We start from the raw sequence: 27826 nt of genomic DNA, 5'->3' as shown, positions 1-27826 counted from the left end.
GAAGAAGCCAAAAAAAGACATGGTTGATTCCTGGGCTGAGGCAGGAAAAGCACAAATTGAAAGCATGGATAACCTCTTGTAGAGAAAGTAAGGAAGTGCTCCAATAATGTTGAGGACATTTCAAAAGGACATGGGATCCAGCTCGAAGGGCTCTTTCATTTGCCAAATTTGGGATAATTTGTGCATCAAAATAATAATGATAGTAACCGATTATAATTCATTAAGTAAAATAGAAATCCACAGGCCCAGACAATAAATATGATAGTAATGGATTACAGTTTATTGAGTAAGATAGGAATCCATGAGTCCATAGGATATCAAAAAATGAATAAATTTGGGAAAAGGGAATGCTCTCTTTTATAACAGGTTGTTGACTAAAAGCTGAAGAAGAAATTATGGAATTAAAAATCAGTATTTAATAAACATTATCATGGTGACTATTCCCATGGGGGTTATCAATAGATGATGCTAAAGCAGATAGATGGAGATCTGATGATGTTGCAGATACTTAGGAATTACAAAGAGACAAGTGGTAACTTTATGGAGGAGAAACCTGCCAAGCTGGGTTGGTAGTATAGGAGGGAGATGGGTTCACCTCCTGCACTTCCTGATGTGATGCACTGAAAAGGCCACAACATCGTTTTCTCTTGCCCTTATGTGGCAATTGGGTTGAGGGACATTGCAGAAATGAAAAGCCTGTGCACTTTGTATTTTTTTAAAAGATTTTATTTATTTACTTGGGAGAGAGAGCTCTCAGGATCGGTGGGGAGGAGCAGAGGGAGAGGGAGGGGAAAGAATCTCAAGCAGACTCCATGCTGAGCACTGAGCCCAAAATGAGGCTCGATCTCATGACCCTGAGATCATGACCTGGGCGGAAATCAAAAGTCAAATGCTTAACAGACTGAGCACCCAGGTGCCCCTGGATACAAGAATTCTTGATAACTTTCTTAAATGTTTTCTGTAAACCTGAAATTATTTCAAAAATGAAACAAAAAATCCCATGAATATACATTACACAGGACCTTGGTGCCGAACATACCATGTGGGAGGAAAGATACAGGTGTTTGTAGAGCCTTATTGTAACTTGCCTGAGACATAAGCAAGGGTATCAGAAATTAGTACATTATATTAACATAACACTTCACAATTTACAAAAAAATGAAAACAAACAAACAAAACCTATGTCATTTGCCCCTTATAACAATTCTGTGAGGCAAGAGATTTATCAATTTTATTTAAAAAAATACAACTACAGAAAGGTCAGGTGACTTCCCCAAGGTCACACTCACAGACAGACAACAGATAAACTGAGGCATATTAAAAATTTTAAGCATTTATTTGAGGAAAAATGGATTTGAATGGGGAAACACCAAACTAGAAGTGCTTAGGCATGCTCTGTAGACAGGAGCCAGGGGAAAGACTTACACAGATGAAGCACAGAAGCAAAGGAAGACAATTATTTGGCTGGCTGTTTAGCTTAAAGCCTAGTTGGCCATGATTGTTCTCAGCGTTTTGATTTCCTAACATTGAGGAATTTACAGGCTTAGATTTTGATTTGCTAACGTAGGCCACCACACCATTAGCACCACCTCAGTCTAATGGCCTCTTTGTTTAATTAATTTAACACACGTGCTGGCTTTGGCAGCACATAGTAAACAAAAATTTAACACACCTCATAAGTAATTAGTCTGACCCCATCCAGGTTTTTTGACTCTTAAGGCAACCCTCTTGTGGCAACAGCAAACAATAACAAAAGTTGACTCTGAACAAAATTGTGACATCGTAGGTACCTTTTTGGGGGTGAATAAGGTCTTCCTATTAAGGTAGGTAAGAGACCCCAAAGGCTCCAGGTATGAGGTCCACTAGCACACACTGCTTCCTCGGCTGGCTACTCTATCCCCCACTGCCCCTCTTATCCCAGGGGGTCCTCAGAGCTCCACATGGGCTTCGATTTCAATCATGGACCTTTCAACCAGTGCCTGGGGAACAGGGCCAAGAAATGGCCTTCAACCCTTGCCCAACGACAAGCTCCTGGACGACATTCCCAACCAACAACTCTTTCGAAATCAGGACCCCTCACTCTCCCTCATTATTCCCCCAAAACTTAAGTCCCAATTGCTCACGCTGGCTCCACTGACCAATCACGATCTTTCTTGCTATAGCCCTCCCCTTGGGCTCCTGCGGTCCAATTATACCTGTCCTCTGGAACGCAGGGCCCAGAAATTAGGAAGAGAGCGGTGTGGGTTTCAGCGCCGCCTGCTCGGCGACCCCCAGACTTGGGGGGAGAAGTAGTCCCGCGCAGCCTCCAGCCAGCCGCTGCCCTTCCCCACCCACCTGGGTTAGGGGAGCGTTCCCCTAGGCTAGGCCTTTTCTCACCACCCACTGTAAAGCTGGAATAGGCTGACAGCGGCTCACGGTAGCATACTAGCTCTGCTTGCTCACCCTCTATCTGCAGGGCCCCAGGACGTTGGGCCCTCAGGCTAGAGACCTAGACTGACTGGAGCAGTTCCAGCTTGCATGTCTCCGTGTTGGACCTTCAGCTGCCAGGTCCCAGTTATAGTAAAGGCGGACAGACTTTATGAATCATTTAGTCCAGACCATTCACATTGCTCTGGATGATTATCCGATTGTTTCAAAGGCTCAGAGGCTCTTCTCTCCTTTCTTTGTCTGTGGTGGGGGAATTAGGGTCAAGCCCGGCAGGTGCAGGACTTGCTGCTGCCATGCCCTTTAATCCTGGTGTTGCTGAGCAAGGGCTTCCACCCCAGCCTCCCTGATGCAGTCAGCTGTCAGACTATGAGTTAGTATGGCGGAGGGGGAAGGTAACGTGGATGAGGAGGATGTGTTCCTGGCATTTGCCCAGGGTCCCTGTCCTCCGAGGAGTCCCCTGCGCCGGGCCTTGGACAAGGTCTTCATTATCTTCCTGGCCCTCATCCTCACACTACTGACACTGGAGGCTGTTTGTAAGCTGCTGTGGCTGCTGCCATGGGCAAAGTTTGGGGACTGGCTCCTGAGAACACCTCAGAAGGAGGAGGAGCTGGAATTGTGACCTTTCCTATAAACATTCTCTTCCCCTGCTACAGAGGTGAGAGGGGAGGGAAATGGGACTGCTGGGGGCTGTGGAGGGGACACTGGGATAGCTTAGAGCAGCTGTCTTAAATTTTTTCTACCTATACTCTGGAAAATAATTTTGAAAAAGTTTGTACTTCTCACATATTTTTAAGTAACCATCTAAAATTTTTCATCATAAATTAAAATTGTTTCAAGGATGTAATTTCTGACATATTGAAAACAAAAATAAAACAGATCACCCTTTGAATGTCCAGGGGAATGGTAATATCAGAGTGACTGGATACTCACCACTACCCATTTAAAAATAGATAAACTCCTCTAACAATTGGGATTATCCTTTCCTTCTTTCATGACTCTCTTTTCTCCTTGAAGACCTATTACCAGTTCACTTCCCCACAATTTTAGGCTTTTATACTTGAAAGTCTTTTATTGACCAATCTATCATACTTCCCTGCATATATATATATTTTAATTGAGATGAAAAGTATTTTTCTTTCTTGTGACCATAGACAGCAACGTTTTTAAAAAAATTGTCTTCTGTGCTATCATTACAATTATTATGAGAACAGAACTGATTAAAAGGCATAAAGATTGCACACATTTTTAAAATGGTTAAAAATTAAAAGTACGCTTTTAGTGAGCTAGGAGGGGGTGTTTATGGTACCTTGATGAAAGAAATAGGCTTTGTGTTTCTTTTTTTTTTTAAAGATTTTATTTATTTATTTGAGAGAGAGAGTGAGAGGGAAAGTATGAGCTACGGGGAGGGGCAGAGGGTAAGGGAGTGGGAGAAGCAGACTTCCCACTGAGCAGGGAGCCCAGATATTGACCTGGGCCCAAGGCAGATGCTTAACTGACTGAGCCACCCAGGCACCCCAGTATGTTTCTTTGTTTAAGACAAGGTAAGATTTCATAATTGACAACCACAGGCATACCTCGGAGATTTGCAGTTTCAATTCCAGACACCACAATAAAGCAAATGTTGAAATAAAGCAAGTCAAAGGAACTTTTTTGGTTTCCCAGTGCCTATAAAAGTTATGCTTACACAACTATAGTCTATTAAGTATGCAATAGCATTATGTCTAAAAAAACCAATGTACATACCTTAATTTAAAAATACTTTATTGTGGGACAGTCGGTTAAGCATCTGACTCTTGATTTTTGCTTAGGTTATGAAATCAAGCCCCACGTTGGGCTCTGCTCTAGGTGTGGAGACTGCTTGGCATTCTCTCTCCCCCTCTCCCTTTGCCCCTCCCCACCCAGTCACACACACACACACACACACTCTCCCTCTCAAAAAAATAAAAAATAAAATAAAAATATTTTATTGCTAAAAGATGCCAAGCATCATATGAGCTTTCAAAAGTTTAAAACTTTTTGCTGGTGAAGGGTCTTTCCTAGATGCTGATGGCTGCTGACTGATCAGGGTGGTGGTTGCTGAAAGTTGGGATGGCTGTGTCAATTTCTTAAAATAAGATAACAAGGAGGCCTGTCGCATCAATTGACTATTCCTTTCACAAATGATTTTTCTGTAGCTTGCAATGCTGTTTGATAGCATTTTACCCACAGAACTTTCAAAATTAAGAGTCAATCCTCTCAAACCCTGCTGCTACCTTATCAACTAAGTTTATGTAATATTCTAAATCCTTTGTTGTCATTTCAATAATCTTAATAGCATCTTCACCAGCAGATTTCATCTCACAAAAACACTTTTTTCACTCACCCATAAGAAGTAGCTCCTCATCTGAAGTTTAATCTTGAGATTGCAGTCAATTCAGTCCCATCTTGAGGCTCCATTTCTGATTCTAGTTCTCTAGCCATTTCTACAACATCTGTGGTTTTTTCCTCCACTGATGTCTTGAACTCCTCAAAGTCATCCATGAAGTTTGGTATCAAGCTCTTCAAAACTCTTCTTAATGTTGATATTTTGACCTCGCCCTCTGAATCACAAATGTTCTTAATGGCAACTACACTGATAAATTCTTTCCAGAAAGTTTTCAATTTATTTCCCCCAGATCTATTAGAAGAATCACTATGTATGCCAGCGACAGCCTTATGAAATGTATTGTTAAATAGTAAGACTTAAAACGTCAAAATACTCCTTGATCCATAGTCTGCAGTATGAATGCTGTGTTTAGCAGGCATGAAAACAATATTAATCTCATTGTACATCTTCATCAGAGCTCTTGGATGACTAAATGCTTTTTCAGTGAGCGGTAACAGAAAGGAATCTTTCTTTCTTTTTTTTTTTTTTAAAGATTTTATTTATTTATTTGACAGGGATAGAGACAGCCAGCGAGAGAGGGAACACAAAGCAGGGGGAGTGGGAGAGGAAGAAGCAGGCTCATAGCGGAGGAGCCTGATGTGGGGCTCGATCCCATAATGCCAGGATCACGCCCTGAGCCGAAGGCAGACGCTTAACCGTTGTGCCACCCAGGCACCCCAGGAATCTTTCTTTCTAAGCAGTAGATCTTAACAGTAAACTATGTTGTCAAGAGATATGCTATCATCTAGGCTTTGTTGTTATTTATAGAGCACAGGCAGAGTAGATTTAGCATAATTCTTAAGGCCTCTAGGATTTTTGGAATGGCAAGTGAGCAATGGCTTTAACTTAATGTTCCCAGCTGCATGAGCCCTTAACAAGAAAGTAAGCCTGTCATTTGAAGCTTGAAGCCAGGCACTGACTTCTTCTCTCTAGCTATGAGAGTCCTAGATAGTATCTTCTTCCAATATAAGACTGTTTCATCTACACTGAAAGTCTGTTGCTTAGTGTGGCACTTTCTTTAATTATCTCAGCTAGAATCTTCTAGAGAACTTGCTATATCTTCTACATCAGCACCTGCTGCTTTACCTTGCACTTTTATAAGGATGGCTTCTTTCTTTATACCTCATGAATCAACCACTGTAAGCCTCAAACTTTTCTTCTGAAGCTTCCTCATCTCTCTCAGCCTTCATAGAATTGAAGACAGTTAGGGCCTCTGTGAGTTTGGCTGTGGCTTAAGGGAATGTTGTGGCTGGTTTGATCTTCTATCCAGACCACTCAAGCTTCCTCCATATCAGCAATAAGGCTGTTTTTCTTATCATTCCTGTATTCACTGGAGAGGCACTTTTAATTTCCTTCAAGAACTTTTCCTTTGCATTCACAGCCTGACTGCTTGGCACAAGAGGCCTAGTTTTCAGCCTGTGTCAGCTTTCAACTTGCCTTCCTCAATAAGCTTAATCATTTCTAGCTTTTGATTTAAAGTGAGAGACAGGTGACTCTTCCTTTCACTTGAACACTTAGAGGCCATTGTAGAGTTATTAATTGACCTAATTTCAATACTGTTGTGTCTCAGAGAATAGGGGAGGCTGAGGAGAGTGAGAGAGATGGGGGAACAGTTGGTAGGTGGACCAGTGAGAACACACAATATTTATTAAGTTCACTGTCTTATATGGGTGTCACTTGTGGTACCCCAAAACAATGACAATAGTAATATCAAAACCACTGATCACAGATCACCATAACCAATGTAAAAATAATGAAAAAGTTTGAAATATTGCAGTTCTTACCAAAATGTGACACAGAGACATAAACGAGCAAATGCTGTTAGAAGAATGGTGCCAATAGGGGCACCTGGCTGATTTAGTCCATAGAGCATGCAACTCTTGATATTGGGGATTGTAAGTTTGAGTCCCACGTTGGATGTAGAGATTAAAAATAAAATTAAAAAAAAGAAAGAAAAATGCTGCCGAAAGATTTGCTCAACACAAACCTTCAATTTATTAAAAAAAAAAACAACAACCACCACAATATCTGTGAAGCACAATAAAATGAGGTATGCCTGCATACTTTTTTTTTTTTTTAAGAGGGAGGAAGTCTATTATAAAAAGAAATAGGAAGAAGGAGAACCTCTACTGCAGGCATTTACTCAGTAAGACCAATTTTGCGAAAGTTGAGGATCTGGAAATTAAATTCCTCTATCTCCTAAATCTGAGTACCCTTTTGGAGGGTTTTCCTGTTCCCTAACTTGAAGACTATAGGTTTAGACATGGTGTGGGATTCTTTAATGGAAGGAAGGGTTTGAGGTTCCGGAGGGCTTAGGGATATGAGGACCTCTGAGGTCCTAGAAAGTGGCAAGATGCTCACCACTTGTGGAATGTGAAAGGTTGCAGGAAATGGGAATCTCCGTGTTAACCGGTCTGACTTCCCCATAAGCTCATATTTGGACCCAGCCTGGCCTCTGGCCTTCCTGAAGTTGGGTGAGATGGGGCTGCAGGCGAGGCGGGCGTCAAAATCAGTTTCTTGTCTCTCCGTTCTTTCCTCAGCTCTCCCAGAGGAAGAGGAGGAGACAAGTCGAGACCCAAGGTATTTTACAAGTCTCATTTCATCTGACAGCCCTTTCGGTGGCCATTTGCACAGATTCTCCTCAAAGCTCCCGTCCCACATCGTCGTCCTAAGGCCCTGGAGCTCCTGGACAAAGCGCGGCCTCCAGGTCGTCACTGCCTGCACCTCGGGGATCCCCCTCCAGAAAAGAACGGAGAACCACCTAGGTCCCTCCTGCTTGGTTGGTCATTAGTTCCGCGGAGGCGCGTAAAGAGAAATCAATAACAATAGCAATAATAATAACAACACATTTGGGTAGCGCATTGTGCTTATTTGTATGCATTGTTATAATTTCACGATTGGAAGCTGTAGGCACCTGGAAGTAGACGTAGCTGCTGGACAGCGGCAAGGGAGCGCGCAGCCTGCAGAAGGGAAGGGGCAGGCGCAGTCGACTAAGCCACGGAAAGGGTACCTGGCAGGTAGGAAAGCAGCGCCGGAAGGCTGGTCAATGGCCCAGCGGAAGGAATAGGGTTTTTTTCTCTCTTAGACTCGTTCTTCCCTGCATTCCTGCGCAGTCCTGAAAGGCCCAATTCCTTAGCTTCCCGTTCCGTTCCCCCTCCCCTACTTGGAAAGGTGGCTCAGTCCTTCCGGCACGCGACCCGCCGGCCGTTGGACCAGATGCAGGAAGTTTCTGATTGGCGGAGTCGCACAAGCACCGAGTGACAAGAGCTCCGTCGGCGGCGCGCCGGAGCTCCGGCGTAGCCAACACCGTACGGCAAGATGGCGTCCCCCGGTTACTTTGGGACGCCCTGCGGGGACAAGCCCGCCCTCTACTGGTCACAGGAAAGGGGGTCACAAACCGTGTGGGTGGCTCTGAAGGTGGAGGCGGGCCTACCTCCACTTCCGGCCGCGGCTGTGCCGGGCGCCGTACAATATGGCCGCATCTGGGTGGCTGTAGGCGGAAACTCGGCGACTTCCGGTCCAGAGAAGGGCCTGCGGTGGGAGGGGGAAGGAAGGCGGAGGGAACCATGCGAGGTTCTGAGATCAGCAGCGAGGGTCGCCTCGAGAGACCGTTTCTGAGGTGGGGGCTGGACCATGCGGGGAGCGAAGGCGGGAGCGGGAATGTCGAGGGAGAGGTACTGGGGAGTCCCGGACGCAGAGTCTGAGGGGCAAGCTGTGGTACCTTCCTTCCGATCTCTCAAGGGGAGCGGGGCGGCTGGTGGGCTGAACTGGGGGAGGGGGACTTGGCGGGAAGCTCATTCAGGGGAAGGGTCGGACGCGGGGTTGGGATCTGAGAGGAATCGGGGGAGTTCAGTGCTGGGCTTCCAGTCGGTTACAGGTCACAGAGAGAGAATGGGGGAAATCGGGTGGGGTGAGAGGGAGGGGACTTGAGGTGAGATCTCTCCAACCTAATGCCCGGGTTTGAGGAGACCCGTCAGAGGGTGGAGTGTGAAGATAAGTCAAGGAGGAGAAAGAGGAATTGATTGTTGGGAGGAAACCTCCTTCGCCTCAGAGAGTCTAGGAGTTGGGGGTGATTTTTCAGGATGGGGTGAGGGTGTGGATTTGACGTGTTTGAGAGCGAAAGGGGGGAGGCTCGCGAGGTGGTGCCGACGGGGGTGTGGTATCTGTGAGGGAATGTCGAGGAAATCCTGAGTGGAATGAGGGAGGTGGTCCAGGGGTTGGAAGAATCAACTTGGCAAGTATGAGAGATAGTGAGGAAACGAAACAGACTGGATATCGACAGGAGGGGTGGAGCTGGGGGTGGGGAACTTAAGGTTTTCAGGTGGTTTGGGGCTCCCGTAGTAAAAGGCCAGAAAAGAGTCCTAATGGTTGCTGAAGACAGGCAATGAGGCCACTGTTGGGCAGGGCTGGGTGTTACTGAAGCCCAAGAAGATTGGAAAATGTGTGAGATGAAGGGATGGGCTATGCTGGAGGGGCTCTTTCTTAGGCCCCATCCCCTTCCAGCAGGAATTCTGAAATCCCCAACACTTCCTCCCTCCGGGGGATTTGATCCCCCATGGCCACCGCTAACAGCATCATCGTGCTGGATGATGATGACGAAGATGAAGCAGCTGCTCAGCCAGGGCCCTCCCACCCACCCCCCAATCCGGCCTCACCCCGGGCAGAAGCCCCTGGCTCCTCCCAGCCCCATGGGGCTGGAGGAAGCAGTAGTTCTGGCGGCAAGAAATGCTACAAGTTGGAGAATGAGAAGCTGTTTGAAGAGGTGAGCTTTAGGGGAGAAGATTCTTGTGCCTCAGGGAGGGGGATGGCAATCTGGCTCTCCCGTCCTTTCTTCCCCACTAATCCCGCCTCGCCTTCTTTCTCTCAACCCCTCCCCTTGTCTCTTTCCCCCTCTCTTCTGCCTCTGAACCCTCTAGTTCCTTGAACTGTGTAAGACGCAGACAGCAGACCACCCTGAGGTGGTCCCATTTCTCTATAACCGGCAGCAGCGTGCCCACTCTCTGTTTTTGGCCTCAGCGGAGTTCTGCAACATCCTCTCTCGGGTCCTGTCTCGGGCCCAGAGTCGGCCAGCTAAGCTCTATGTCTACATTAATGAGCTCTGCACTGTTCTCAAGGCCCATTCAGCCAAGAAGAAGCTGAACCTGGCCCCTGCTGCCACCACCTCTAGTGAACCCTCCGGGAATAACCCTCCCACAGACCCCTCCTCGGACCCCACAAATGCTGAGACCACTGCCTCTGAGGCCCCAAGGACCCGTGGTTCCCGGCGGCAGATCCAGCGCTTGGAGCAGCTGCTAGCACTCTATGTGGCAGAGATCCGGCGGCTGCAGGAAAAGGAGTTGGATCTCTCAGAATTGGACGACCCAGACTCCACATACTTGCAGGAAGCAAGGTTGAAGCGTAAGCTGATCCGCCTCTTTGGGCGGCTGTGTGAGCTCAAAGACTGTTCTTCCCTGACGGGTCGTGTCATAGAGCAACGCATCCCCTACCGTGGCACCCGCTACCCAGAGGTTAACAGGCGCATTGAGCGGCTCATCAACAAACCGGGGCCAGATACCTTCCCTGACTATGGAGATGTGCTGCGGGCTGTGGAGAAGGCAGCTGCTCGGCACAGCCTTGGCCTCCCCCGACAGCAGCTCCAGCTCATGGCTCAGGATGCCTTCCGAGATGTGGGCATCAGGTTACAGGAGCGCCGCCACCTTGATCTCATCTACAACTTTGGCTGTCACCTCACAGATGACTATAGGCCAGGTAGGGATTAGTGAGATGCCTGTGGGTAACTCTTATATGTCAGATGTTTGGTGGAGGGGGTATCTCTCTAGTCCCATCTTCTAGGGTTTGGGCTGAGTGCTCTGACTTTATATATCTTCCCATGTAGGCATTGACCCTGCACTGTCAGATCCTGCCTTAGCCCGGCGCCTGCGAGAAAACCGGAGCTTGGCTATGAGCCGGCTGGATGAGGTCATCTCCAAATATGCAATGATGCAAGACAAGAGTGAGGAGGGCGAGAGACAGAAGAGAAGAGCTCGGCTTCCCCAAGCTACCTCTTCCCACACTGCAGACCCCCCCAAAGCCTCTTTGGATTCTGGTGAGGTATGGAGGGATAAACCCCTCAGACAGACCTTGTCCTTCCCCTGCACTGGCCAGCAGGGATTTCAGGGTCACTGAGGGGGAAGAGTGCAGAAGGAACACCAGAACCAGACCCCCTGGGGCAGGGGATTCCTCAGAGAAACTCCTTTGTCCCCCAGGGCCCTAGTGGGATGGCATCCCAGGAGTGCCCTACCACCTCCAAGCCCGAGACAGATGATGAAGAAGATGAGGAAAGTGATGAGGAAGAAGAAGAAGAGGAAGAAGAAGAGGAGGAGGAAGAAGAGGAGGAGGCCACAGATTCTGAAGAAGAGGAGGATCTTGAACAGATGCAGGAAGGTCAGGGGGACGATGAAGAGGAGGAGGAGGAGGAGGAAGCAGGTATGTCAAGAACAATCCCCTCGTGTCAGTTCCCTCTACTCTGTTGGATGTGAACCACCTGTTTGAGATCCTTCCCTTTCTTCTCTTACTCTCAGCAGTATTCTTTCCCCGAGTTCTCATGCTACTTCTCCCCTCTTTTCTTCTTTTCCAGGTCAGGATGGAGAGAAGAGCCCTCTGTCCCCACCACGGATCTCCACTGAAAAGAATCTGGAACCTAGCAAGGGGATTGGCAGGTCTGTTGGGGAGCCGCAAAACAAAGGACTCATAGTGTCACCGTCTTCACTGTCAGAAGAGCCCTTGGCCCCCTCCAGCATAGATGCTGAAAGCAACGGAGAACACCCTGAGGAGCTACCCCTGGAGGAAGAGAGCCCTATGTCTCAGCTATTTGAGCTAGAGATCGAAGCCTTGCCCCTGGATACCACTCCTTCCCCTGAGGAGAGGGACATTTCCTCTTCCAGAAAGCAATCAGAGGATCCCCTCACCACTGTCTTGGAGAATGGAGCAGCCATGGTCACCTCCACTTCCTTCAATGGAGGTGTCTCTCCTCACACCTGGGGAGATTCCTGTCCCCCCTGCAAGAAGTCTCGGAAGGAGAAGCAAACTGGAGCAGGACCGCTAGGAAATAGGTAACAAGAACAAGGAGGAGGAGGTGGGAGGCCAAGGAGGGATTACAGGGGGCTTTCTGTGAGGAATATTGAGGAACTGGGTCTTCTGGGAGAGACTGGATGCTACCCCACCAGCCTCAGACTCTCCATACCCCCCTATTTGTGTTTCTGTCCTTAGCTATTTGGAAAGGCAAAGGGCAGTGCATGAGAAGAATGGGAAGAAGATACCTACCCTGTCCAGCCCACCTTCCCCCCTGACTTGCATGGCCCCAGTTGCTGATTCCTCGACAAGAGTGGACTCCCCTAGCCATGGCCTGGTGACCAGCTCCCTTTGTAGCCCATCTCCAGCCCGGTTGTCCCAAACCCCCCATTCACAACCCTCTCGGCCTGGTACTTACAAGGTAAGAGGGGGAGGCAGTTTTTCCCTAACTTAATTCTCTTTGTTTAATTTCAGGCATTCCATCTGAATATTACACGTACCACCTCCTCTCTTATTTTTCCTCACCCCCATTTTTAATCTCGGTTAAGTCCTTCCCTCTGCTTTTCCTCCCCCTATATTCCAGACGTCTCTTTCTGACTCTTGTCTCTCACTCCCCTGCAGATGAGTGTGGCCACACAGTGCGATCCAGAGGAGATCATCGTGCTCTCAGACTCTGATTAGCTGCCTCTCCTCCCACTCCCAGCCTCCAAAATATTTTGGGATAGTATTTGGACGATGGTGGGAAGCTGATGACCGAGGAAGGGATTGACTGAGCTAATCCCCTTTTGGTGGTGTTTCTTTTAAAAAAAAACACACAAAAAAACCAACAAAAACTTAAGTTTTACACAGAAACATTAATAAACAATAAAGTTCTTTTCTTATTGTATCCTTGTCTTTTTCTTGGCCTTCTATGCTCACTGCTCGGCACCAGCTGTTCTCTGGTTCAGGGTTACCCTGACCCCTGGCCACCCCTTGGAGCTGTCTTTTGCAGCCTGTCCTTAGATTGCGTCTCGGAGTTCCCTCGCCCTCAGACCTTCCCTTTGCCCTCTGCCAGGCACTAAAAAAAAAAAAAACGTGCTTCTGTGTCCGGAACGCGCTTTACTTTCTCACTTTGAGCGGTACGAGTAAAAAGGCCAATCAGGGGCCGACTCAAGGTTATTTGGCCAATCCGTGCCCGGAGGAAGGGGGCGGGGTTTCAGGGGGACTGTCAGAAGCTAGGAGAGCAGGGCGATTAGATCCCGCAAACCTGCTACTAGCCACAATTCAGGGGCGGAGCCTAAGCTGCGTCGGCCAAGACCTTTGGCCAATGGGAAGGGCAGGTTTACAGAATTAAAGGGGAATGAGTGCTTCGACAGAACTACCAAGTCCTGAGTTCCTCAGTGGCGGAAGAGGCCTGGTACCTTTAAGGTGGAATGAGACAGCTGTTCTTTAAAGGAGAAGTAGCCGAGTCGGCCGAGTATTGCTCAGCGGCACGGGCGGGGGGTGCCCGCCTGTGCCTTTAAAGCCGGAGGGGCGGGAGGCGGAGCGGAGGCGGAGGGCGGAGGGAGTCGGCGCAAGATGGCGGCGGGAGGGGCCCAGGCTGCGGCTCTGTGTAGACAAGGGGCGGGGCCGAGAGGGCCACGGGGGTGGGTCTTGAAGAGGCGGGGCCGAAAGGGCGTGTCTTTAAGGGGCGGGGCTAGAGGTAAGCCGGGGGGCCAACGGGGGCCTTGGCTCGGGAAAGAGCTGGGGAGGCATAGCCTAAAAAACACATGGATGGGGGGATGGCTCTCAGTACAGGAACAGACTTGACCCCCTCCCAGTTAAAGGGTGCAAAATACCAATAAGGTAAATGTTGGAAAGTCAGGCTCTCAGGCAAATGGGAAATTACGAGGAGACGCACCCCACTCCCCGAGAGCACCTTATTTCTCTGATCTCCGAGGAAAGAGCACTGGATTTAGAGTCAGGACTTCTCCGTTTGCTGGCACTGTCACTTACTGGCTGTGTGATCTTGGATAATCTCATAATCTTTCTGAGCCTCAGTTTGCTGTTTTTCAAAGAGGATTGAGAGGGATACCTACCTTACAGTGTTGTTGTGGGGAATTACTCAGATAAAGGGTGTGAACATGTTTTTAAAGTGTAAAGGGAAGGGCTGTGTCATTATGAGATGTTATCATTCTTCTCTCTTTTTCTTCCCAGAGACCCCCCCGGCCGCCCTCCTCCTTCCCTTGTTCCTGTGGCTGGGGGGGTACCCCCTCCCTCCACGCCATGGAGCCATCTCCTCTCTCTCCCGGTGGGGCAGCACTCCCCCTGCCTCTATCACTGGCCCCACCCGCACTGCCCCTGCCTGCAGCTGCAGTGGTACACGTGTCCTTCCCTGAGGTGACCAGTGCCCTCCTGGAGTCCCTCAATCAGCAGCGGCTACAGGGCCAGCTCTGCGATGTGTCCATCCGAGTGCAGGGCCGGGAGTTCAGGGCTCATCGTGCTGTCCTGGCTGCCTCCTCCCCTTACTTCCACGACCAGGTTTTACTCAAGGGCATGACCTCCATCTCGCTGCCCAGCGTCATGGACCCAGGCGCCTTCGAGACTGTCCTGGCTTCGGCTTACACTGGCCGCCTCAGCATGGCTGCTGCTGACATTGTCAACTTCCTCACAGTGGGGTCGGTGCTCCAAATGTGGCACATTGTGGATAAGTGCACGGAACTCCTCCGCGAAGGCCGGGCTTCCGCCACCACCACCATCACCACTGCTGCAGCCACCTCTGCCACTGTCCCTGGTGCTGGGGTCCCATCAGGGAGCGGGGCCACCGTGGCCCCTGCCACCATGGGCTCTGTGCGTTCCCATGCCTCCAGCCGGGCCAGTGAGAATCAGTCCCCCAGCAGCAGCAACTACTTCAGCCCCCGAGAGTCCACTGATTTCTCATCTTCCTCCCAAGAGGCATTTGCAGCTTCGGCAGTGGGCAGTGGCGAGCGTCGAGGAGGTGGCCCTGTATTCCCAGCCCCTGTGGTTGGCAGTGGGGGGGCTACTTCTGGGAAGCTGCTGCTAGAGGCAGATGAGCTATGCGACGATGGCGGGGATGGGAGGGGTGCTGTGGTTCCTGGGGCTGGGCTCCGGCGGCCCACCTACGCACCGCCCAGCATCATGCCACAGAAGCACTGGGTATACGTGAAGCGGGGTGGAAACAGCCCAGCACCAGCACCCCTCGTTCCTCAAGACCCAGATCTGGAAGAGGATGATGAGGAGGAAGACCTGGTGTTGACCTGTGAGGATGATGAAGATGAAGAGCTGGGGGGTGGCTCCAGGGTTCCCGAGGCTGGGGGACCTGAGGCTACTCTTAGCATAAGTGATGTCCGGACCCTAACTGAGCCTCCGGACAAGGGAGAGGAGCAGGTCAATTTCTGTGAGTCTTCCAATGACTTTGGCTCCTATGAGGGTGGGGGTGCTGGGGCAGGGCTTGACGATTCAGGGGGGCCAACCCCTTCCTCCTATGCCCCCTCCCACCCTCCGAGGCCCCTGCTTCCCCTGGACATGCAGGGCAACCAGATCCTAGTCTTCCCATCGTCTTCATCTTCCTCCTCCTCCTCACAGGCTCCAGGCCAGCCACCAGGGAACCAAGCTGAACACGGGGCAGTGACCCTGGGGGGCACCTCGGCAGGTGCCCTGGGCATGCCCGGTGGTGCCGGGGGGACCCCTGGAGGGACAGGCGGTGGGGATGGGAATAAGATCTTTTTGTGCCACTGTGGGAAGGCCTTCTCCCACAAGAGCATGCGCGATCGGCACGTGAATATGCACCTCAACCTGCGGCCCTTTGACTGCCCCGTGTGCAACAAAAAGTTTAAGATGAAGCACCACCTGACCGAGCACATGAAGACACACACAGGTCTCAAACCCTATGAGTGTGGCGTCTGCGCCAAGAAGTTCATGTGGCGAGACAGCTTCATGCGCCACCGGGGACACTGTGAGCGCCGGCACCGCCTGGGCGGGGGCGGGCCGGGACCCGGGGGGCCTGCGGGGCCAGCCTTGCCACCCAAGAGAGAGTCCCCTGGAGTGGGCGGGGGCAGCGGCGATGAGGCGAGTGGGGCCACGCCCCAGTCCAGCCGAAGGGTCTGGTCCCCACCCAGCGTCCACAAGGTGGAGATGGGCTTTGGTGGAGGTGGAGGAACAAACTGAAGGGGCAGGCTCCTGGAGGTAGCTTTCCGGATAGAGGAAATAGGGAGCACGAGCCAAGGGGCTCTGTGGCCCTCTGATGATCTCCCACCACACTTAATGTCTTCCTTATCTCTATGGACTTGTATATATTTTGGAGGGGGAACCATGTTGCACCATCGGCCCCATTCCATTCCTCAGCGCCTCTCCCACGAAGTATCCCCGGAACTAAGTCCTTCCTTCCTCTCAGATGGGTACACTGAAGCCCCAGCTCCAGACTAGGGCACATATGGTGGGGGGAGGGAGGGGGGGCATGGAGCATCCTGGAGTCACAGGGTCAAGGGTCAGGTGGTTGTAGTCTGTACCTGAAGTCTGTGTTTGTGTTGTTGTGGGGACCAGGCCTTTGAGCCCCACCCTTGTCCTAGAACCCACCCCACCTCCCTAAGGACGTGCCCTATATTTCCACCCTCATCCCTCCTATCCTTCCTTGGGGCCCCCCCAGCTGGATTCTCATTGAGGAGGGAGTGAAGACAAAGAGGGAGTAAGTCGTAAGAATACAAGGTTTTTATTTTAAATCTTATTTTTTTTAAATGGTGATTAAAATATTTATTGGTCATTTCACTCGGCTTACCAAAAGCCCCTCTGTGTTTGCTGGGGCCCGGGCGCAGGTGCGGGAAGGCGGAGTAACCCAACTCTGCGAAGTAGTCTGGGGGTTGGGGACGGAGGGAGGAGGAGCTAGGGTTGGGGAGGGCCCCGGGACTGGGCGCTGCTGTGTGGTCCAAGAGGGCGGGGCGGGGCCCAGGTCCCCGGACCAGAACTGGACATACTGTTTCGGGATCCCTGCCTGGCCAGTGCGGAAAGCACCTGCCGCCCACGTGCCGCCACCCAATCACAGAGGGGACTTCCTCCGCCTCTCCTGCCGGCCTTTGAAGGAAAGTGAAAGTGAAAGGGAGAAGTGGAGGCTTCGGGGCTGAGCAGATAGCTGCACCATGGAGCCCCTCTCTCTGCTCCTCGCGGTGGCTTTGGGTGAGCGAACCCCGAGACTCTTTGCCCAAGAACAAGGGGGAGGCGGAGAGAGGTGAGCCCATTACGCGCCGGATGCTGGGGGGCGGGTCGCCCCCTCACTCGCGCCCCTCTCCCCCAGCCTTGGTGACCGCCGTCTCGGCGGGACCCGGGGTGATAGAATGCTGGATGGTGGAGGATGCGGGCGGGGGCCGCCTGACCAAGAAACCCGCCGCACTGCTGCTGCGCCAGGGCCCGGGGACGCCACCTCCCCGACCGGACCTCGAACCCGAGCTCTACCTCAAAGTGCATGGTGAGTCGTCCCGGACTCACCCTCAACTCTGCCACTTCCACCGAAACCCCCTCCTCTCTAGGTCGGGCCTCAGTTTCCCCCTGTAAAATGAGTCTGGATTACCTCTTAATCTCTCACTACTGGGTAGTTTGTGCGTTCGGGATTCCCTGGACGCTGTCCTCCCCGCCCCTTTCCTGGCGGCGACTGCAGCAGCAGCTCCCTTCTCCCGGCTCGCAGACCCCGCGGCAGCGCTCCAGGCTGCCTTCCGCCGGTACCCCTCCGACGCCCCCGCGCCACGCTGCGAGCTGAGCCGCTACGTCCCGCTCCCCGCCGCGGCGAAGTGGGCCAGGGGACTGACCCCCGAGCAGAGCTGCCCGCGGTCCCTGGACGGGACTTGGCTCATGGTCAGCATATCTAGCCCGATCGTCAGCCTCTCCAGCCTCCTCAGACCGCAGTCGGAGCCTCAGCCCGAGCCTGCTCTCATCACCTTGGCAACAGGTACGGGGGCGGGGAAGTGGAGAGGAATGGGTAGATAAGGGCCTACATCAGCCTGTGACTCTCGCTGTTAACTGGTTTGCCCAATCGGGGCTTAGTTTCCTTATTTGTAAAGCGAGGCGGTTTGGCTAGGATCGTTTAATCGATCTCAACAGCTTCTTCTAGCTCCTGCCCAGTTTCAAACAAATAAACAATCACAATCCTCGGTTTAGAGGCGGGGCTTTGGAGAAAGTCTGACTTTCCTGACACCGGACCTTGAGAAACCTGTAAGGGGATGGGGTTGGGAGGGGCTCAGAAGCAGGAACTTTTTTTCCTCCTCTCCTCCCAGATCTGTGTCTTGCTAGGTAGACACTGCCATCTTTAAGGTGTTCCCTGTTTCAGAAACGTCCCAGCGCCACCCGTGCCCACATCCGGAGCTGTGGCACTTAGCAAGGCAAAGGTTCTTGCACTCTAGCGCGTTGACCGTTCTTGCCAAACCCCTTCCCTATGGCTTGTGAGGATGCGCTGATTCTGTGGTCACCACATGGTGGGCTGGACTGGGCCAACGAGACAGGGCAGGAGGCCTGGTGGTTCCCACTGCTTGCGTGGTGCAACGCAGTTTGACGGGCAGGGATCTGGCACTTTGCTGAGCTGAGGCTTGAGGAGGGAGTGGGCGGGTAAAGCAAGAATGGGGTACCTAGGAGCTCACCCTTCTCTCAGCAGAGGTTGGGTAGCATAGGAGTAGAGTCATTGGCTTCCCTCAGTTTTGTGAGGTTTTTTTTTTAAGTTGATTTCAAGTTTACGTATGTATGTATGTATGTAAGTATCTCTATACCCAACGTGCCGCTGGAGCTCAAGACCCCGAGATCAAGAGCGACATGCTTTTCCAACTGAGCCAGCCAGGTGCCTCTTGTGTGATTTTTTTAAAAAGATTTTATTTATTTAGTTGACAGAGACAGCGAGAGAGGGAACACAAGCAAGGGGAGTGTGAGAGGGGAGAAGCAGGCTTCCCGCTGAGCAGGGAGCCCGATGTGGGACTGATCCCAGCACTCTGGGATCATGACGTGAGCCGAAGGCAGACGCTTAAGGGCCGAGCCACCCAGGTGCCCCTCTTGTGTGATTTTTTGGTAAACAACACAGCACAACTGGCAGGCCAACCCCTCCCTTCTCCCTTGCCTAGGACCACCTTCCTTCCACCCCCGTCCCTGAGAGTGAATCACCCACAGCACCAGGGAAAGGGACTCAGTCAGTACCCACCGGTCACCTCTGTCTACACTGCCATTCTTATTTCCCTGGCCCCATGGCAGGCAGGGGCAGAGGCAAACTGCTCCCTGTGGGGCTAGTAGCTCTCTCCAGTGGGGAGGAGTGTTTCCCAGGGCTGTTGGCTTCACTGAGGTAGGGGGTGAGAGATGCTTTTCTCTCTGAGTCTGTTTTTCCAACTATAAGATGTGGACGCTATTTTCCGTCTGCCTTTCTGTTGTTGCGACTCTCAGGGGAGACACTTTGTTAATTTATTCACTGGGTCAATATTTATTAGCACCAAGGAGGAATTAGGACCCAGTTGGTTCTCAGTCCAGGCTGCAAATAAGAGTCCTCTTGGAAGTTTCTAAAATATACTGAATAGGGGCGCCTGGGTGGCACAGCGGTTAAGCGTCTGCCTTCGGCTCAGGGCGTGATCCCGTCGTTATGGGATCGAGCCCCACATCAGGCTCTTCTGCTATGAGCCTGCTTCTTCCTCTCCCACTCCCCCTGCTTGTGTTCCCTCTCTCGCTGGCTGTCTCTATCTCTGTCAAATAAATAAATAAAATCTTTAAAAAAAAATATACTGAATCATCCCACTCCAGGCAAATTAAATCAGAATCTCTGAGGTGAACCTGGGCACTTTGAAGGGTCAGGAAGGTGGTCAGATGTAGCTTGTGCTCTCAAGAAGGTTTTCGGCAGATTTGTCATGACTAATTGTAAAGTAGAGTGGAAGACAATTTGGGCCATGAAAGAAGTGTAGATAGGAGCCATGGAGTGTCCAGGTGGGAAAATTTTCTGCTTCTCATAGACCGCCGGGGGTAAAAACTAGTTGCTGTGCTCAGTCTAACTTTTCAAGCATTTCTGCTTGATTGGGGATTGAAGAAAATGAAAGTTGTTGTTTTAATGTAAAATTTAAAATGAGTCCTTCTGGGGGCACAGATCATTGGTAATTTTGCTAATATACATTTATACAGTATTTCTTAGCAAATACTTAAAATGTTTGTTGACAAATACACTGTCCTAACATACTTCGTGTGTATGGTTTTTTAATCCTCATCATTCTTTTAAAACATTGTTTTGGAAATTTTCAAAGACACATAAATAGAGAGACTGGTAGAATGAACCCCATAGACCCATCTCCCACTTGTGTAAGTAAGGTTTTACTACATTGTTTTGTCGACCCTCCTCCTACCTGTTTTCTTTTTTTGAAGTGTTTTAAAGTATATGCCAGGCATCATATGATTTTACTCTTAAGTATTTCAGTAAGGATCTCTATCAAATAAGGACTTAAAAAAAAACCATTGTCATAACAAACCAAACAATAATTCTTTAATATCATCTAATTCCTAGCCTGTATTAAAATTTTGGCAATTTCTCAGTGATGTTATTTTACAGTAGATTTGCTTGAATCAGGATCAAAAACAGGTCTCTGTATATTACATTTGGTTCTTGCATCTGCTTGGGTTACCATAACAAAATATCATAGACTGGGTGTCCTAAATTTATTTTCTCACAGCTCTGGAGGCTAGAAGTCCCAGATCAAGTCTAAGAACAAGGTGCTAGCAGGGTTGGTGTCTGATGAGAGAGCCCCTCCCTTGTGGTTGCACATGGCCACTTCTGGCTGTGTCCTCATTTGGAGGAGAGAGGGAGCTCTCGTGTTTCTTCCTCTTCTTAAAAGGACAGGAGCATATCAGGTTAGAGCCCTATGTTAATGATCTCGTTTGGCCATGATCACCTCTTCACAGCCCCTATCTCCAAATACAGTTTACCCTTGAACAACTGTATGTGGGGATGGAGTTTGGGGGGGAGGCAGTTACAGGCACTGACCCTGTGCCCAGCAGTAGAAAATCTGCATACATTTACTCCCCTAAAACTTAACCACTTGTAGCCTACTGTTGACTGGAAACCTTATTGATAATGTAAACAGTTGATTAACATATTTTATATGTTGTATGTATTACATACTGTATTCTTATAATAAAGTAAGCTAGGAAAAAGAAAGTATTATTAAGAAAATTAATCATAAGGAGGAGAAAATACATTTGTAGTACTGTACTGTAAAAAAAAAACCCGGGGTACCTGGATGGCTTAGTTGTTAGGCATCTGCCTTCTGCTCAGGTCATGATCCCAGGGTCCTGGGATTGAGTCCCGCCTTGGGCTCCCTGCTCAGTGAGCCTGCTTCTCCCTCTCCCTCTACTGTTCCCCCTGCTTGTGCTCTCTCACTCTCTTCTGTTAAATAAATAAAATCTTAAAAACAAAATTAAAAATTAAATTAAAAATTAAAAAAAATCCTGCATATAAGTGGATCCTTACCGTTCAAAACCTGTGTTGTTCAAGGATCAACAGTATTGTCATATTGTGGGTTAAGGCTTTAACAAATGAATTTGGGGTGGTACCACAGACCTTGAATCCATAACAGTTTTGTCTCTTAAGTCTCCATTATTCTATAATTGCCCCACACCCCAAAATGTTATTAGTTTGTCACTTGTTCTGTAGAACTTCCCACATTCTGTATTTGGCCAAGTGTTTCCTCATTGTGTCATTTTCCTCCTTGTTCCTTTTTCCTCCATACCTCCTATGAATTTGATAGATCTAGAAACTTGATTAGATTTGGGTTTAAATTTTTTCAGGAATGCTTTATAACAGTTGTTACAATTCACTTCATTTTTTAAAAAATATTTTATTTATTTATTAGAGAGCGCACAAGCAGGGGGAGCTGGCACAGGGAGAGGGAGAAGCAGGCTCCCCACTGAGCAGGGAACCCAACATGGGGCTCAATCCCAGGACTCCAGGATCATGACCCGAGCTGAAGGCAGACGCTTAACTGACTGAGCCACCCAGGCGCCCCTACCATTCACTTTATTAACAGAAAAGCAAAAACCTATGCAATGCAAGCTGTAAAAACAGGTACAAATTTCCTTAGTGCTCTGGCCCTGTAGTATTTATAATTGTATTTCTCAGAGTCCAGTTTGTGGGAGGTCTAAAATTGCTCCATTAACCGATATGCAAGAGCACTGTTACGTTAAGGGTTAAACTGTAAAACCTGCAGATCTTATTAATCCTGTGGATTGTTTTAACAATTTAAAAGTATGTTTCTGAATTTTGATAAACAAAGTGAATTGTCTACCTTTTTACTTTACTGAACAAAAAGTGTCCCATGAGGTTGAGAGAAGTTTAACCTTGTGGGGCTCAGAAAATAGGATTAAAAATTACATAACCACAGGAGAAGAAAGATTACTTTATGTGGAGGACTGACATTTCTGGGAAGAAGGAGCAGTAGAACTGACCTTGAGGGACATGGAGTATTTAGATGGGGAGGGACCTGAAGAAACCTTATGACCATAGTCAAGAAAGGCCCAATGAGTAGAGTTTCTCCTAGCCACGAGAAAGGGATTCTTTGGAGCTGGTTCTTAGCGTGCAAGAGAAGTCTGGAAGGGTGGGTTGGGGGCTAGATTATCAAGTACCCTGAGATCTGTGCTTTATAGGTGGCAGTGAATCAGCAGAAGTGCGTGTGTGTGTGTGTGTGTGTGTGTATGAGTGCGCACACGCATGCCATTTTCCCAGAAGCCTGCTATTTTACTTGATTCTTACAAAGGTAGGCAAGGATCAGATCACTGGACAAATGAGAAAAATAAAGATTGAATGATTTTCCTGAGATACCCAGCAAGTCCATGAGGAGGATGATGGCAGTAATGAAAATAGCAACACCTAACATTTATTGAGAATTTTCTGTAGCCAGGTCCTGGCATTTTATTGGCATAATCTCACGTATTCCTCTCAACAACCATAGGAATGAGGTACTGATATCATCTCCGTGTCACAGATGAAGAAATCTGAGACAGAACACTTGAGGAACTTGTCCAAGAGCCACCAGCTTGTAAGAAAGCCAGGCTACGAATTGAGCCTGGCTCATTTAGTTTCCGCCTGTGCCTTAGTCACTGGCTTCATGGGTAGCTGGTTTTTTAAACAGGCACGTGACCCGATCGGACTTGTAGCCACCCCGCGTGGCTCCAGTGTGGACGATGAATTGAAGGAGGAAATTGAGGATAGGAAGAGCCGAGAGGAGGCTGTAATTGTCCTAATGGATGGTGGTGAGAACTTGAGCTGGAGACAGAGGTGGGATATCTTCGGAAGACTGAATTAGGGCCTGGTGGGAACAGCACATGGTATGTTATATTTGCCAATTTGCTCATCTGTCTCCCTTCCTAGACTGTAAGAACCTTGAGGGCGGGGACTGCCTATCTTATTCACTGCTCTGTCCTCTACCTTGAACATCATAGGTGCTCAGTAAATATTAGTTGAGTGAGAGAATTAGAGGAAGGAGTCTTGGTGACTCTGTTTGGCTTTAGTGTCCAGGGGCTGGTGGTGATCATTCATCAAGGCAGGGGGAATGGGCATTGGAACGGGGTGAGGGAATGCTGCAGAGATGCTGTTGAGCTGGGGCATGTTAAGTTGGTCTGGCGACGGTTAGCTGTAACCACCGCCAACGCTTTGGTGGACTTACTGTATTCTGGGCACTGTTCGAAGCACCTTTCATATATAGGTGTCTTTGTTATCCAGAATCTGGAACTGAATAAATCTGGGTTGCAGGAAGCACTAAATGACCTAACCCTCATTACAACCCCATCAGATAGGTACTATTATCATCATTACTATCTCATTATTTAGGAGATTAGGCTGAGCAACGGCGAAGTGAAACAACCAGTCCACGGGGCCATATAAATAGCGGCAGATTGGGGATTAACCAGGGCAGCCAGGCTCTGGGTACTTACCTAGTGTACCCTGCCTCAGTAGAGCACAGAGGTCTGTGTTCAGGTCTAGGCTAGAGCCAGAACCTTCCGAAGTCAGTAAGTGCTCTGTACAGCACCAGAGGAATTGCAGCCCTGAGGCATCAGTCTCCTGGTGAGAACCAAGAAAGGCCTGGGCCTTTAAGGGTGGTGCCTGGAAACCAGACTGGTTCAGCCTGTGTCAGAAGTACACTCACAGCCCACTGTCCCCAGAACTTGAGTGGGCTGTGTGCCCAGACCAGCCTTCACTGCCTGTGCCCACTCACTGCCCCTATTCTAGACCTGTCTGTTCACTTTCAGCCACTCTGTGGCCCAGAACAAAGGGGATTTGCAGGGAGGACTAGAAGATGGTGAGTATCAGAAAAGGAGGTGTCCTCTGAGGGGTGGGTGAATTCCAGTTGGGTCCTCCCTATAACTCTATTTCTCTTTTTTCTCTTTCTGTCCCTCATGCCCCATTCTACTCTCTGCTCTCTTCATCTTCCCCAGCTGTGCTGACTGTCCTCACCCACACCCCCACCCCTCGGATCCAACTGGGACAAGATGCTCTGCTGGACTTGAACTTTGCCTACATGCCCCCCACCTCTGAAGCCACTACATCTCTGGCCCGAGGTCCCCCTCCCTTCGGGCTGGAGTGGCGACGCCAGCACCTGGGAAAGGGGCACCTACTCCTGGCTGCAACTCCAGGGCTGGGTGAGCAGATGCCAGCAGCCCAGGAGGGGACAGTGGCGTTTGCCGCTTGGGATGATGATGAGCCTTGGGGTCCATGGACTGGAAATGGGACCCTCTGGCTGCCTGCAGTACAGCCCTTCCAGGAGGGCGCCTATCTGGCCACCGTACATCTGCCGTACCTGCAAGGGCAGGTCACCCTGGAGCTTGCTGTACAGAGTGAGTTGGGCCACAGGGGTCCCCACAGGTCAACGGTGGGCACTGGGATTATGGTGACACCATGATGGCAGAGGGTTGGGGAAAAAGATGGTGCTGGGTGAGTGGCGGGAGGTAGACTGGGGTCTCTGGGAGTCAGAGGGGCAATGGGTGAGGTCCCTAGGAATCTGAGTGACTGAGATGAAGGTTCCCGAATCTGAGGAATAGGGGATCCCTGAGAATAAGGGTTTTAGCATGGGGTTTTCTGTGAAGCACCCTGGGGAGACAGCAGGTTCCCCGTCCTGGAAAAAAAAACCCAAATCCACCTCAGTTTGGGGGAAGCCATAGGCAAACTGAGGGTCTCTGAGGGAGGACAAATGTGGACAGATTTCCCACATGCTCCTTTCCTATTTTCTCCCCAGAGCCCCCCAAAGTATCCCTGATGCCGGCACCTCTTGTATGGGCTGCCCCCGGGGAGGCACCCCCTGAGTTGCTCTGCCACGTATCCCACTTCTATCCCTCCGAGGGCCTGGAGGTGGAGTGGGAGCTGCGGGGTGGCCCAGAAGGCAGCTTTCAGAAGGCCGAGGGGCAGAGGTGGCTCTCTGCCCTGCGCCACCACTCAGACGGCTCTGTCAGCCTCTCTGCGCACCTGCAGCCCATCCCGGTCACAGCCAAACACCATGGAGCGCGCTACGCTTGTCGTGTCCACCACCCCACTCTGCCCGCCTTGGGGCGCAGCGCCGAGGTCACCCTGGAGGTGGCAGGTAGGAGTTAGGAGGAGGATGGAGCAGCCAGGGGTGGGGTGGGGGTCAGGGTTGGCGCCTGGGAGGATACTACAGAGTTCACTCTCCCCCTTCCACCTGCTAGGTCTCTCTGGGCCCTCCCTAGAGGACGGCGTGGGCCTCTTCCTGTCCGCCTTTCTCCTCCTCGGGCTCATCAAAGCGCTGGGCTGGGCAGGTGAGTGTGCCCCTCACTGCTACAGTGACAGTCCCTGCCTACTCCCAGAAGCCTGACACCTATTCCTCCGCCCTACCACTCTGTCATACCACCCCTTCTCATTCTCTCTCCACAGCTGCCTACAAGTCCACTTGGAAGGAGTCAAAGGAGAAGGTAACAGCCCTCCTTCTTTTCTTTCCATTCTCATTTGAGCCCCTTCCTGTAACTCCTCACCCAAAGTCCACCCTGGATTTGAAATTCATACAGACCTGGGTTAACTCCCGCCACCTTGAATATTCTACTTAACACTTCAGTTTCCTTGAGTGTAAAGATGAAAAAAATTACTTAGACAAAAGCGTCCACCCAGTGTCTACCAGGCAGAAAACGGACAGAAACTGTTAGCCCCATTCCTCTGCCACTCTCTGTGCCCACGAGGGTTCATTTATCTCTGGACTGATCATGAGCATTTCACCTCGCTTTCTAGAACCCGGAATTCCTCACCTCCTTTTTATTTCTCTTCCAGAAGGCACAGTGAGGGCACTCGTCACCATCCTGGGGAAGCCGCCATCATCTCAGGCCTGAGCTACTGCAGTAGCGCCCCCAAACAGTACACCATCATCTGCTCATGCTCCCTCCCGTCTCTCTCCACAGAGCAGCTGGAATGCTTTTTCAAAGGACGCAAACCTATAGCATTACTTTTCTTAAAGCTCTAAGGCAGTGGTTCTCAAAATTTTTAAATCTCAGGATCGCTTAAAAATTGTCAAGAACTCTAAAGAGCATTTGGTTATGTGGGTGATATTTATGCTACTAGAACTTAGTTATGCTACTTAGTAAGTTCTAGTAGCATGAATTGCTTAGTAAGCAAGCCCACATTCCATTAGCTGTGAGGACAATTATGTCAATAGACACCTTCTGGAAAGCTCCAGTGTACATTTTCTTAGAGTGAAAAAGGCAAATAACATCTTAGTATTGTTATGAATAGCCTTAACTTCGCACACCCACTGAGCTAGTCTCCAGGACCTCTAGGACAAGGGCCACACTTGGAGTACCAGTGTTCTAGAAGCCAAATCCATTTCTTGTCCTGGCCTATGCATCTCCCGCGCTGGAGCCACTGCCTGCCTCTTCAGCCCCACCTGGTGCCCTCCACCCTTTCTCTGTTCGTCACACCGAAGGCTATTTCTTTTTTCCCAACGGCTCCCACCTTCCCCGGTCTGTTCCCTTTGTCTGGTCCACCCTCGCCGTTCTTGGGCTCCAGACCAGGTCAGCCTCGTTATTCCCTCAGACCTCCGCGTGTCCCTCTTGTGCGGTTCACCACAGTTGTCTTTAAGTGATTGTGCGAGTCGTTGTTAGATGCCTGTCTCCCCGCCCACACTGCTGGTTCCTGAAAGGCAAGAACGTGCCTGTCTGTTCACTGCTGTGTCTCCGCTCCTGCACAGGGCCGGGCGCCCACTGGAGGGCTCTCAGCGCAAGAAATTAGTCCTTTTTTCCTCCGAAGTATTCAAAAGCGGGTGTTCGACCAAAGAACTACTGGACGAAGGAAGCGGCAGCTGGCCTGGGGACCTCCGGGGGGGGGCGGGGACGGCCGGCTAGACCGACGCGGGAAGCGAATCTAATCGTGTGGGAATAAAGTGTTCTAGTGCTCCCAAAACGGTGTCTCATTCTACCCCACGGGTCCCCTTTGCAAGCAAGCACAAAGACTTACAGCCACCTCTGGTCCCTTCCAATTACCCTCGACCCCTCAAACGCCTTGGCGACACCCAACCCTCCGGACAGTCGGGGTCGAGCGCCACTAATGGCGGGCAGGACGCTCTCTAGCAGCGGGCTTTGGTGGGGGGAGTGGTGAGCAGAAGGTACCACACAGACCAGCGCCGAGCGCCGGAAACCCGGGAGCGCCGAATCTAAAACCGGAAGTGGCGGCTTCCTGCTCCGCCCCCTTACGAGAGGGCGGGAACCCCGCGCTCCTCGGAAAACGCGGAGTGGATTCCGGTCCGCTACACGCGTGGGTGTGGGTGGGGAGCGTAACCCCGCGGGGTGGAGTAACCGATGCGTCTCGGCCTAGAACGCTTCCCACGGGAGTTTTAGCCTCGGTGTTGTGGGGTGGAGGGGAATGTCAAATTCGGCTCCTGTCCTCCCTCGGGAGCTGGAGACTGGAATTTTTATTCCAATTAAGTGCGGGGCGACGTGGGCTCCAGGATCCCCGTGTAGGGGGCCCCGAGGACAGCGGAGCTG

The 27826-nt window shown here is 50.4% G+C and overlaps 4 protein-coding genes across 7 annotated transcripts; all 4 read left to right on the top strand.

Annotated features, from left to right (window-relative positions):
- Positions 1–2803: 2803 nt before the first annotated feature.
- SMIM40 (small integral membrane protein 40) lies at positions 2804–3128 on the top strand. Its single transcript, XM_034661269.1, has one exon. It carries the CDS (start codon positions 2804–2806, stop codon positions 3044–3046), a length of 243 nt encoding a protein of 80 aa, XP_034517160.1. The 3' UTR covers positions 3047–3128.
- Positions 3129–8294: 5166 nt separating this feature from the next.
- DAXX (death domain associated protein) lies at positions 8295–12767 on the top strand. Of its 4 annotated transcripts, none has more exons than XM_034660541.1 (8): positions 8295–8450; positions 9338–9593; positions 9748–10579; positions 10707–10921; positions 11077–11296; positions 11448–11922; positions 12080–12302; positions 12503–12767. In XM_034660541.1, the coding sequence occupies exons 2-8, from the start codon at positions 9387–9389 to the stop codon at positions 12560–12562; spliced, it is 2232 nt and encodes a 743-aa protein (XP_034516432.1). In that variant the 5' UTR covers positions 8295–8450; positions 9338–9386; the 3' UTR covers positions 12563–12767. The 4 variants fall into 4 exon arrangements, with proteins under 4 accessions (XP_034516432.1, XP_034516434.1, XP_034516431.1 ...); XM_034660543.1 differs by having other exon boundaries at positions 8298–8450; positions 9335–9593; positions 9946–10579; XM_034660540.1 differs by having other exon boundaries at positions 8298–8450; positions 9335–9593.
- A 742-nt stretch (positions 12768–13509) lies between these two features.
- Positions 13510–16624, top strand: ZBTB22 (zinc finger and BTB domain containing 22). Its single transcript, XM_002914366.4, has one exon. It carries the CDS (start codon positions 14126–14128, stop codon positions 16025–16027), a length of 1902 nt encoding a protein of 633 aa, XP_002914412.3. The 5' UTR covers positions 13510–14125; the 3' UTR covers positions 16028–16624.
- A 154-nt stretch (positions 16625–16778) lies between these two features.
- On the top strand, positions 16779–27245 carry TAPBP (TAP binding protein). The gene is made up of 8 exons (XM_011218563.3): positions 16779–17029; positions 17148–17318; positions 17535–17795; positions 24287–24685; positions 25084–25425; positions 25529–25618; positions 25734–25771; positions 26121–27245. The coding sequence occupies exons 1-8, from the start codon at positions 16993–16995 to the stop codon at positions 26130–26132; spliced, it is 1350 nt and encodes a 449-aa protein (XP_011216865.1). The 5' UTR covers positions 16779–16992; the 3' UTR covers positions 26133–27245.
- The last annotated feature ends 581 nt before the right edge of the window (positions 27246–27826 follow it).

Source organism: Ailuropoda melanoleuca, chromosome 5 (assembly GCF_002007445.2).
Source record: "Ailuropoda melanoleuca isolate Jingjing chromosome 5, ASM200744v2, whole genome shotgun sequence".
Lineage (NCBI taxonomy): Eukaryota > Metazoa > Chordata > Mammalia > Carnivora > Ursidae > Ailuropoda > Ailuropoda melanoleuca.
This window is presented reverse-complemented; position numbering and strand designations above follow the sequence as displayed.

Excerpts from the sequence above, each read along its gene's own strand:
- SMIM40 (XM_034661269.1), top strand. The coding sequence starts at position 2,804 with ATGGCGGAGGGGGAAGGTAACGTGGATGAGGAGGATGTGTTCCTGGCA.
- DAXX (XM_034660541.1), top strand. The coding sequence starts at position 9,387 with ATGGCCACCGCTAACAGCATCATCGTGCTGGATGATGATGACGAAGAT. Across the intron at positions 9,594-9,747 it reads ATGAGAAGCTGTTTGAAGAG|TTCCTTGAACTGTGTAAGAC; the intron begins GTGAGCTTTAGG and ends TGAACCCTCTAG. Across the intron at positions 11,923-12,079 it reads GCAGGACCGCTAGGAAATAG|CTATTTGGAAAGGCAAAGGG; the intron begins GTAACAAGAACA and ends TTCTGTCCTTAG.
- ZBTB22 (XM_002914366.4), top strand. The coding sequence starts at position 14,126 with ATGGAGCCATCTCCTCTCTCTCCCGGTGGGGCAGCACTCCCCCTGCCT.
- TAPBP (XM_011218563.3), top strand. The coding sequence starts at position 16,993 with ATGGAGCCCCTCTCTCTGCTCCTCGCGGTGGCTTTGG. Across the intron at positions 17,030-17,147 it reads GCTCCTCGCGGTGGCTTTGG|CCTTGGTGACCGCCGTCTCG; the intron begins GTGAGCGAACCC and ends CCTCTCCCCCAG. Across the intron at positions 25,619-25,733 it reads CAAAGCGCTGGGCTGGGCAG|CTGCCTACAAGTCCACTTGG; the intron begins GTGAGTGTGCCC and ends CTCTCTCCACAG.